The sequence below is a fragment of the Thermobia domestica genome, chromosome 10 (assembly GCF_964235325.1).
Source record: "Thermobia domestica chromosome 10, izTheDome1.hap1.1, whole genome shotgun sequence".
In the NCBI taxonomy this organism is placed as follows: Eukaryota; Metazoa; Arthropoda; class Insecta; order Zygentoma; family Lepismatidae; genus Thermobia; species Thermobia domestica.
Genome location: NC_137463.1, coordinates 1,853,725 through 1,865,992, shown reverse-complemented (window position 1 = coordinate 1,865,992; position 12,268 = coordinate 1,853,725). Strand labels below are relative to the sequence as shown.

Sequence of the window (12,268 nt, the reverse complement as noted above, 5' to 3'; positions counted from 1 at the left end):
CAAGGGTGAATGTGGCTTTGGTAGTGATCTTAATGAACATCTGAAAGTGAACACGAAATAAAAGCAATGAATTTAGGAATAAAAGAAAAGATTCATCAAGGCTTGTGGAATGTTGTATTTGAGAGGCAGAAGCGAGAACAAAATTGCTCGAGAAACCGTTCGATGCTTTCGAGATGTGTGTGTGTGTGGAAGAATGAAAAACAGCTGAGTCGAATGGAGAATCAAGGAGTAAATGTTAAGAATAATATGGGAGGAACAATACTAAAGATAATTAAAAAGAGGAAAACAAACTGATAGGTCATTATTATGTCTTCTCGGGCTATCAGCCAGGTGAAGGTATTGACATTCGACGTTTCGAATGCATATATGGTGACTAATTAGGGACAGAGCTATGAATGGGGGCTTGTGATTGGCTGAGGGAAATGCTGGCTTCTGATCGGTTGAGGCCAATTGGTTCAGATCAACAGATTCAACAAAGTCATTTGTTATAGCCACAACAACAGCCAAGATTCAACAAAGTCATTTGTTATAGCCACAACAACAGCCAATCACAAGCACCCATTCATAGCTCTGCCCCTAATTAGTCACCATATATGCATTCGAAACGTCGAATGTCAATATCTTCACCTGGCTGATAGCCCGAGAATTACTAAAATCACGTCGCCAGGAAAAATTCGATTCTTGCTAGGCCATTGTTTGAGATAATCTTGTAATGTAAGGAACGGAATACAAAGCGTATTTTAAGAGGAGAGGAAATTACAACTGACTGTACTGAAGCAGTTAAATCTTAGCATAGAAACTTTTTTAACTTATGGTAACAGACCTGTCATTCATGGAATAATAATAATAATACATTTAATTCCTTTACAAGGAATACATCTGCTGCTCACTTATTGATTTTTCCGGTCTACAGGAGTTTTAAACCAGTGCTATTCAACCGGGGACGCGCGTACCCCTGGAGGTACGCGAAAAGTTTTCTGTAGGTACGTAATCCTAAAATAAGCATATTTCCAATTTTTATTGAATGATCATAGTTGGAGAATTGATTGAATGATCTGTGCTATTTCATAACTTCTTCCTTTTCCATCAACATATTTGTGTGAACAGGGTTTCACTGCATTAACATCAATAAAATTAAAGTACAGAAATTGCTTGAATCCAGAAACAGCTCTGACTCTCACGCTCTCGAAGATTCAACCAGGAATCGAGGAGTTAAAGTCCCAGAAACAAGCTCAGTCATCCCATTAACAGGCTAGTTCTAAAGTTATTATTATTTTTTTAAACATTATCCTCAGTGTGCGAATTATCAGGGAGGATGAGGGGGAAAATCCCTCAGTGGAGCTGGATGTCTCCCATATGTTTTGAAATTTCCCACGTTAATGTTCGGATGTGCATTTTATCCCCCTGTAGAAAGTCTTTTGATTGGTACACTGATTGTTCTTTTGTTGGGTCTCTATTTGTCCCCCTTTTTAATCAACAGAACATGTGCATTAAGTTTAATAAGTATATTTCGATTTAATTTGTTTAAACAGCTTCAGGAATAAACAATTGAATGGCAACTGTGTCTAGGGGTACGAGAGAAAAAAAAGGTTCAATAGCACTGTTTTAAACTAGTACCCTCCCAAGCTATCTCCTTGTCGCTGCTTACAGTAGTATCTACTGAAGTAAGTAACACACCCATTTGTGTAAACGTTTACCTTTTTTCTTCGACTGGGGCAGTTTTCTTTGTTGCCTTCTGTTCTCCTCGTGGCTTCTTACTCTGACTGGCAGCGGCTGCTTTAGGAAACGGACTTGGAGGTCTTCCGCGTTTCTTTGACGGTTGACTCACGTTACTGTTGTTTCTGAAAGGAAAATAAGTAATATATCAAAACAAAATCAGCCGTAACTCATCAAATGAATCAATTAGAGGATGAAGATGAAATGAGAAGAATTGTACATTTCGAGGAAGTTTGTCTGTGTAACATACTCCATTCATTTCTGAATCTCAGAGCTCCCTCGTGGCTAAGCGGTTAGCGTACGCGCCTTTGGCGTGGGAGACCCGGGTTCGATTCCCGGCGGGAGTTCATGTGGTTTGGATTCCACGTTAATCAGTAGGTTCACGTCTCATATACCCTCGCTGCTGAACGGGACGCTAAACTAAAATCAACTCATTTCTGAATCTCTTCATCTAGACGAGGACTCATTAAGTCAGGTGTTGTGTAACAAAAATAACACATACCACGTTCATAAACCGCCAGAACTCACTGTTTCGAAAAATATAACAAAATACTTTCATCCTTTAACCCCTTCAATTCAGAAATAAGATTTCAGTTTCATCTCACCCTGAATCCTTAACCTATTAACAACATTTGTTCAGAATTTCTACGAAATATCTATAGGATAACGCCAGCTTTAATTGGTATTGGGATATTACTACTGGGACTACGCTATTTGGAAAATATTGACGTTTTTAAAGGGATTTACCCATTTGAGGCTTCAACTGGGATCAGATAGTAGCTCACACTTGGATTAGGATTTAGATTTCTTGGCTTTCGGCATCTATGACCATGTTAGCTCGTCATGTATGAGAGATGACGTCCCTCGGCGAACACATTAGCCAGGGAATTGGAAAGGAAGAAAGGAAGCGGCCTAGGACCTGGCATTTGCCTGATGGGAATGATCAGGATGGGTGCCTGAAAAAGCTTTTACTATTTCGACCGAGTGTGAGTGTTCTCACCGGGAATCGAACCCGGGATTGCTCGCTCCAAAGGCAAGAGCATTAGCGATTACGCCACGCGGGGCCACACCTCACATTTGAAGCCTTAAAAACAGGTATGCTAAACGATGATCGCTGGTTATCAAAATTTATCAGAATATGTTCCAATTCAAATGCTACTGATTGATCTTGTAGATCTTCCATCAAAAAATTTCTACGTTGAATTTTTGGGTTTTAGAAGGCTTCTTTGCTGTAATCCACGTATCTTATGAAGAAAATCACAAACTCATTTCACTGGCTGAATTGGAGTTCTAGCATCTCGGCCAGCAGCGAGGCTTTAGAGACGTGGACCCACAGCTTAACGTGGGATCCGAACTCCGAACCACATGAGCTCCTGCCGAGAATCGAATCCGGATCTCCGCAAGTAACAATTTAGCCATTTTCTTAATTATATTTCAATTCTTTATCAATTGGACAGAACAAATTCTTAAAGAAAATATACAAGATTTTGACACGCACAAAAACTGCACGTTTGCAAGGAAAAAATAACAGATATTGTATATTTAAAAGCTACTTCGATTTCGTAGGTTAAGTTTTATATCAGCCAAGTATCAAACAAAAAGAACACGTATCAATGTCAAAAAGTCATTTGTAAACTCGTACCTGTCTTCGGTGTAGATGAAAACTTGTGGCTCAAGAGATAAATTAATATTTTTCTTTGATTTCGTGCCTTTCTCATGACGAATATAGAGACAATGCTTATGTGTTACTGGGGATAATTATACAGGCTACCGAAAATCGGTAGACATTAAATCTGCTGATATGAACCAGAACATCTGTATTTACAATGTCACGGTGGATGCTATTTCTATATAAATACTCAACTAGACGTTTTAATTATTTTGTTGCATTATTGCATTATTTTGTTGAGAGTGAGATCTTCTCTCATATATATATATATATATATATATATATATATATATATATATATATATATATATATATATATATATATATAGATAGATAGATAGATAGATAGATAGATAGTGATCAGAAAAATGGAAACACCTGTAGTTGGCAACACATCAGATGTATGGGTTGGCAGTGGTGTTGTGGCGCCCGCAGTGCCGGACCGCTGGTAATGGTGTGTTAGGTCGGTCTCCATACTATGTCAGGCGCAGTGGAACAGCAGTGTCCAGTGGCTGCAGCAGATGGAGGTAGTGTAAAATGGGAGACCTCTCAGATTTTCAAAGAGGGCAAATTGTTGGTACGCGGTTATGTGGAGTGAGTGTGACGGCAGTGGCTACTGTGTTAGGTGAGTTGCGTGGGACAGTGTCGAAGGTGATGACGGCCTACACAACACACGCGAAAACCACATCGGGGAAGCGGAACAGTGGGCGGAAGAAAATCATGAGTGACAGGTCACGCCGGGTATTAAAGCGCATTGTCACGCAGAACCGTCGTGCCACTGCGAAGCAAGTGACGGAGGAACTCAATCAGCACCTCCCCTACCCTATTTCGACAATCACAGTCCGCCGCGAATTACATGACATGAACTTACGGGGTCTTGTTGCACGGGCCAAACCGCTCATCAGGGACCATAACGCTTTCGCACGCCGCAAATGGTGCAGCGACCATGCAACTTGGACCGTTGAGGACTGGAAACGTGTGATATGATCGGATGAGTCATCCTTCATCCTATTCCCAACCACGGGCCGTGTTTATGTGTGGAGAACGCCCAAAGAAGCTTATGATCTGCAGTGTCTCCGCCCAACTGTGAAACATGGCGGCGGCTCGGTGATGCTGTGGGCCGCCATATCATGATTTTCATTGGGTCCTGTGGTCACACTTAGCGGACGAATCACTGCCAACGATTATGTCGCAATTTTAGGAGACCACTTGCATCCTATGGTCCGGATGTTGTTCCCGGACAATGACGCCATCTTCCAGGATGATAATGCACCCATTCACACAGCTGGCGTTGTTGCAGCGTGGTTTGAGGAACATCGGGATGAAGTTCAACACCTCCCCTGGCCCGCCCAATCCCCAGATCTCAACGTAATTGAACATCTATGGTCCGATTTGGAAACATGACTCCGGCGACGATTTCCACCTCCATCCTCTCTCACAGAACTGGCCGATGGCCTGCACGAGGAATGGTGTAAAATTCTACTTGCTACCATTCACGACCTCTATGCCTCCATCCCACGTCGCATCAAAGCTGTTCTGAAGGCGAAAGGTGGCCCGACACCATATTAATCTGGTGAGTTGCAATTTCGTTCAGGTGTTTCCATTTTTCTGATCACCATCTCTATATATATATATATGTATGTATGTATGTATTCGTAACTCCAACAATGAATTACAAGCTGTGTCTATGAATCAAAGTTTCTTAACTCTTAACAGCGGAACATTACAAGGATATGACACAGCCTTTAGTACTAATATTTACTTCACCAGCACGTATACCGTACACGCCAGGACAAATAAGTAGTTCTAAAGGAATCCAAATTCAATTGAAGAAATATTTTGTTAAAAAGAGATAAAGTTACGACGGAGTATTTATAAACGAACATAGAGAAAAGGAAATGGATTTCTTAGAGAAAGATATGTAATTTAGTCACACAAAAGAATATCTAATAAACACTTCTCTTTAGTTAACCAACACACTTTGGCAACTTGTCAGCTTGTATATACTATTTTCAATTTCTGATTTATTTCTTTACATAATTAATTATCGAAACCTAATTAATTAACATTACTGTGATAAATTTTCCATACCTTGTAGGAACTACATAGCTAGTCTCCGAAGCCACGTGCCTACAATCACGTTCGATTTAACTTCGAGGAGACGGAACGCAAGCAATTTATTAATAGAAAAGCGGCTATCTACTTCCAGCATAGTACGAAATATCAGTGTCTGTTCATTGTGGTTATTTTCTTGATCCCTTATGATTCTTACACCATTAGATGGCCATACAACCTTTCAATACTCCGAGAAGTCCGCTGTGAAAAATGTGTGACAACGTGTATTTTATATGCTAACTGGTGTCAAATAGGTGACTAAAAGGAAAGTGTAACCACGAAACGTTTTCGTTCTCGCCAACAGAAGTTATTATAAAAACTATGAATACATATCTATTAAATGACCACACTAAGCTAGGAAGAAATTACATTCGTATTGCCAGCTGTATCATATTCTTTTTCGTACTTGCCACTTAAAAAGACCCCAACAGATGAAACGAGAGCGGACAAGTAGAACGGTCGCGGTTATGGTCTCTCAGTTATGGTCTTTTAAATTAGCGCATCAACACATGGCATGTCAACTGTCAATAACCGAAGTAATTTCTTCCGAAGTCAGAACGTACAACTCACCTGTCGTTTTCCTGGCTGCTTAAACCCTCATCGGATACAGTGCTGCCCTCTTCTTTCGTTTCTTCATTTTCTGTCGAGAAAACAAAGAATTCGAATCATCTATTGTGACAATGAATCGAAACCAAATGTTCAGATACATTTATCTATTATTAAAGAAAAAACACATTAATTATCGTAGAGAAAGTCTTGAAAGAACGAGTACGCATTGGATGAAGAAATACGTTTGTTACAAATAGCCAAGGTACAACTACCAATATAACATGTTTAAAATCTGAAGATGGTATGGAGGTTTTTTATACTTATGCCTACATGAGAGAGGATATACTTACGTGTAATGACGGATAATTTCTCAAATTCTAACTTCCCTTCCACATTAGGCGAGCCTACTTAAAAAACTGAAAAATTCAGTTAAATACCACGAATACAAGTGTATAAACTAATGCTTTTGCTTATTGACTTATTTCGTATTCTTATACACCTTGTGGTAGGTTCTGGGAACAATGTACCAATACCCCCGCAAAAACTCTCTTAGCAGGAAAGCGGTTCAACGTGAAATATGGTTTCAGACAACGGGGGAAGATATCGCTCAAGAAGCCATCACACTCCTCATAGCACCGATCACAGTAGTAGTAATACTTTCAATTAGAATAATGAATTCAACTAGGATAATTTCTTCCAATACGTAGTTTTTTTTTTTTTTTTTTTAATTAATATAAAAAAAGAGCAGGCCACCCATCTTCCTTTGGAATGATTCGTAGACAATATTTTTACTTATTCTTGCGCAAATCGGACGAGATTAGCTTCATTTAAAGCATTTTCTTCTGAACTGGAACTGGATAGGAGATTTTGTTTTAATATGACTTGACTATAAATCAACGGGAACGAACTTTAATCAGACATTCGTTTTCGGGACCTGAGGAACCGCGGAAGAACTCGCGTCCCAAATTTTAAGAACTGGAACCTCATACATGCTCTTACATACCCTAGGGTGTTTCAAAATGAATATCGGGGTTTTAAGCCTTCGCGTATTTATTACAATTAACTTACAATTATAAATAATAAATAAAATGAAAGACCAACTCAAATAGTTTTGTACACACGCATGAGCATGCACAGTTTCCTCTGCCGTTTCGATTCTGACGCCGATGGCGACTAGTGAGCAGGAAGTTTTTTTATGTTTTACTTTTTGCAAAGACTGAATCTGTAGCTACAGTGTAATCGTGTGTGTGGAGAATTTTAAGGAGACGCTTACAACTACGTCCTTATATTTGCAATTGCTACAAGCTCTAAAGCCTACAGACTACAGTTTACGTGCCAACTTTGCAAAAGAAATATTGCTGCATGACGATCTGGATCGTGTTGTCTTCATTGATGAATCGACAGTTCACTTAAGTGGCGATGTCAACACTCATAATGTTCGCATCTAGGGGTCAGCAAATCCCCACGAGATGGTAGTTACAACGAGGCTACCCTAAATTGAATGTGGTTTGTGCCATACCCCGGTGGAAAGTTTATAGGCCTTTCTCGCCTATCGACTCGATGTGTGCCATGTGAACACTTGTAGCAAAAACTGTTTCATGTAGTAAATATTATAAAGCCTTACAACCACGATATTAATTTTGAAATCCTATGTATAATAATTACTGTATATTACCATACGCATTAACTGACCTATGTGATTTTGTCACTTACCTTCCCATAGACGATATAATCCAACTGAAATTGCTCAATAATGTTGTGGCACTCTCTATCTCTTTACATTTTCTAACCAACCTGTCCAGCACGAGATAACAAAAATATGCTCGAAAAGATTTTGTGATTTAGGTCATGTTACGTGGGAGTTATAACTAGTAATTTTTCTTTACATTTTTAAACATTATAAAGAGTATCGCAATTTGAGCTTCCTTGAGAACTTCAGAATGAATGTTGAAATGCTGCTTATAAATTACGACATCTGAGATGAGTCGCAACAATAAACGCAGAAATGATTTCTCTTATGACAGCTTGAGTCCTCACCTGCACATGGCAGGTATTTCCATTGCCTTTTGCTTCTTCGAGGTTTGTCCGTAAGTCTTAACTATAACCCTGTAGGGCTTCTTGTAATCACGTGGCGAGCAAACTCAGACTATTGGTTAGAATTCTTGATTTGAAATCTATAGATTCAGAATTCAAATATCTTGACCAGCCATTCTAAGGGGTTTCCTCAGTAGGACGAAAGCTTTAAACATAAACTATTATTATTATTCGGCTACGGCGATAAACACTGTTGGTCTGTGAGACCGGCATTGCCTCAGTAGTACAGTACTCATATCTGGTGCATGGAGTTCTTAGTTCGATCCCAGCTCCTGCCAAATGAGCCTTGCGGTGGATAAACATCCTGTGCATGTGTTTTTTTGGGGATCCCAAGATTCCTCCCACTTTCGTCATTTCACCATTACAGTAATCTCATCAGTCTCCCTTAGTCTCGGTACATAAACGTGTGACGTTAAACTAAAAAACAGAACAATAATGGTACGAAAACTAAAGCAGCTCAAGAAAAAGCATATTTTGTATTATTATTATTATTAATAATAATAATAATAATAATAATAATAATAATAATAATAATAATAATAAAGTATGTCGGTGGTAGTTCAAGCTGTCAAACCAACATACGCCATTGGACCTAACAAAAGCTTTCGACACCGTCGAAGAAAATAAGTATGAAAAGAAGAAAAATAAACTCAGAAACAGAAACGTAAATAATAAGTTATCGAATGTAATTCAAAGTTACTACAGACAAGAAATTACGTGAAACATTAGTCCTGTTTTGTTTAGTACTGGACGATGTAACGAAAGAATGCAGCAAGAAGAGTAAGTGGTATGAAAAATGAAACCAGGAAAAGTTAAGAGTTAGTGTTTGTTGACGATATAGAACAAATAGTCAAATGTATAAAAAGTCAGCTCTTTCGCAGTTGTATGAATGTAAGGGCTAGCTACGAATTCGCAAACAAAAGCAAGGTCTAAGTATTTTCGAAGATAAAGTTTTAAGGAACATATTAGCTAATGGAGAAATGGATAAGCTTATACTATTCGGAACTTTACATTATGCATCCGTCACTGATTATCATACAGTTACTCGTACACGGTTTGTACGGTTCTAATTGGGAAGCCTCTTTGGGGGAAATGGTGATAGTATGAAGATCATAAAAGAAAGGCCTTGGCACACAATTAAGTAGCGGTTTTATGGAATTTGAAGCTTCTTAAATCATACATACGTAGCGTTCATTAGTCAATTTAGATATCTGAAAAGAGTTTTCCATATATATATATATAAAGTTTACTGAATAATTTAGACAATGAAAAATATCTAAAATGGAGAAAGTGGATCAGATAGTAGTTACAAAACGCTATTAATTTCCAAATCTTTTGTTAAGAACCAGAGCTTTGTTGTGCAGTTTATGACGTCATGACTGTTGAGCACCCACATTTATATGTTATAGATAGGTTCTGGAACCATGTAATAACGTTTTGCACATGTTATCTGGCTCTCTTTCTAAATGTTTGATGTTCCTCATAGTCCCTAATTTATTCTAAATTATTTAAAATACAAAGAAGTGGGGTGAAGTTAGCGAAGACTCTTAACAAAACTTACGAAGTATTACTAAAGAGAGTGGGAGAATAAACAAGGGATGTGGGTGATTCAATAGGATTTTCTCCTTTTACGCCACAGAGTTAGTTATGGAATGAGGCGACGTGGTAATATAAAAAATGCTTTACTACTGGCAAATAAGAAATACAGTGTGAGTCATATGTAAAGATTTATGCGAGATGATATTAGAATACGAAAGTAATTGATTAATCAATGAAATGCTCAACATGCGAAATAAAGAGAAACCATTAATCCGTGTAGTGTGTATTACAGGGCTCATAGTGGTCTAGTCTCTTCTAAATAGTTGAAAAGTGACCAAAATCCCAACAAAAAGTAACTTTAAACCTTGATGCCAAACTAGGGCACAAATTGAATTTCACTTTTTTTTTTTCCAACCAAAATCATAGCTGAAATCATAGCTGAAATGTGTAATGGCTGGATCATAGCTGAAATGTGTAATGTTTTAACATGTTAACATTAAAAAATATTTTACTTAAGTTTCTCAGCTACTAAAAAAAATGGATTATTTGTGTTTAGAGGTTCATTATTAATTACATACTTTGTACGGTTTTGTATTTCAACTTTGATTTCGATGGGGTAAGGCTAAATTTTTATATTTTCATTATGTGTAATAGTAATGTAATTAATACATAGTATCTAGATTACCATTAACTGGTAATAAAATCGTCTTGTACAATTTGTTTGTTACAAATTTTGTCTTGATACCACATGATTGGTACACATGGGAATGGCTTCTGCCAACATTCCGCATAGAACAGAAAGTAAACTATAAACAGGTAATGTATGTCATTTTCCTTTAACACAATAAGATCAAAGCAAATAATGTGGATTATGTTTATACCCTTATTATGAACTTTTAAAATAAATTACAAACGTTAACTAAAAATGCAGTTGCATACAAAATGAAATAGAAAGCAGTAACAAGAAAGTATGCGAACAGATTTTTATATTTTCACATAAATTTAGTCTTTGTTTATAAAGAAGTGAGTTATTAAGGAGAATTATCCACTATTTTATGCTCTTTGCTAGCGGAGTTGGTCAAATATTCGTTCCACTTCTTCGAAAAACTGTCTTTTGTATCGTCATCCCTATCTTCTGTTGGGGCATGTACATTTAAAACTATAATATCGCACTACCGACCCTTAAGAGTAATAAAAGAAAGTCTATCATTAACAAATTCAATCCGCTTAATTGCTGACATTATTCGTTTGTGAACGAAAAATCCTGTTCCTAATTGGCGATTTTGATTTCCTTCCTCGTAAAAGAACGTAAAATTACCGGAATTCACAGTTCCATTTCCTTCCCACCTAACCTCCTGAACTCCTACTAGGTCCATCCTGTATTTCTCTCACTCACTCATTACGGATTTTAACGCGCCTGCCCTATAAAAACTTCGAATATTCCTTTTTTTTTCCCTGAGGTCATGCCAAGTCAGTAGTCCTGGTCCGGGGCTTCTGTGAATGTTTCTGAACAAGTGCTTTTATATATATATATATATATACAGGATAAGGTTGTTAGCCTCACCCAAACCCCCAAGCTTAGAAAACTGCTAATGCAAAACACAAATCACACAAAGATAATGACTTTATCGCTCCCCCCAACAAAAAAGCAACTCTCAGTTAAAAAAAAAAAAAAGACTCGCTATGAGCCCTGGTATTATTTTGTCATCTTGCCAGCATCACGCTGAAAATTTCATATAAGCACTCGTTTAATACATCAAAGAGTAAATTTCCTCCTAGTTCTGAACATCAATACTGAATACACAATGTAAACAAAATACATCAGAAGCTTGTATTGCTTCTTTCCAGAGCCTCTGTAATTGTATGTTCATATATATAACAGAAAAAATCTTTCCTTTGCTATTTTTTAAAAAATCCTATGTTGATATTCATTCCCTTGAAGAAACATTTTTGATACTTTAATCAGAATTATCTAGTCAATCAGGCAAGAGCATTCTCCTCTACTAATGTAAGACGACGACTGACTTGTGCCTTTTGATGTTTGACAATCATAAAACATACTCCATTTCACTTTTATAAAGCCTTCCATTAACACTACAAGAAGATCCGCTGATGCTCAAATTATATATTTTTGTAAAAGATAATATGGTAGGTGGGTAAGCAGTCGAGGAGGAAGAATACACATTACATTTATGAAAACTGTAACATAAAGAAAAAATGATAGGAATACACTGGAAATCATCGGATTTGTACGACAGAGTATAATGTAGAAACGATTACAATTTCAGTGGGATGGCGCATGGTCCCAGACCACTTCCTTCCAATTTCCCGGGCAGTGTGATCGCCGAAGGACATAATCCCTTATACATAATGGGATGCCCAAAGCTCACAAATCAAATTTCTAATCCTAATCCTAATAAACAGTAAATGTAATAAAACACAATTATAATAAAAAGTACAGAATATCACATAAATTATAGATGATGATAAAATATACGTCCTGAAACTGACGTACACATTCCTGTATCGCCTAATATGCAATATATCCAGATCAGGAGCTCCTAGTATCAAACACGCCCTTGGGGA

General features: G+C 37.5%; 1 protein-coding gene across 4 annotated transcripts in view; it reads right to left on the bottom strand.

The window, feature by feature from the left end:
* Positions 1-12,268, bottom strand: part of pds5 (cohesin associated factor B pds5) — a 143,126-nt gene that overhangs the window by 14,655 nt on the left and 116,203 nt on the right. For all 4 annotated transcript variants that reach the window (XM_081727604.1, XM_081727606.1, XM_081727607.1 and 1 more), the window contains 2 exons: positions 6,071-6,140; positions 1,698-1,841 (listed from right to left, as the gene is read on the bottom strand). In XM_081727604.1, coding sequence (XP_081583730.1) covers positions 1,698-1,841; positions 6,071-6,140 — 214 coding nt within the window. The remainder of the gene's footprint in view (positions 1-1,697; positions 1,842-6,070; positions 6,141-12,268) is intronic.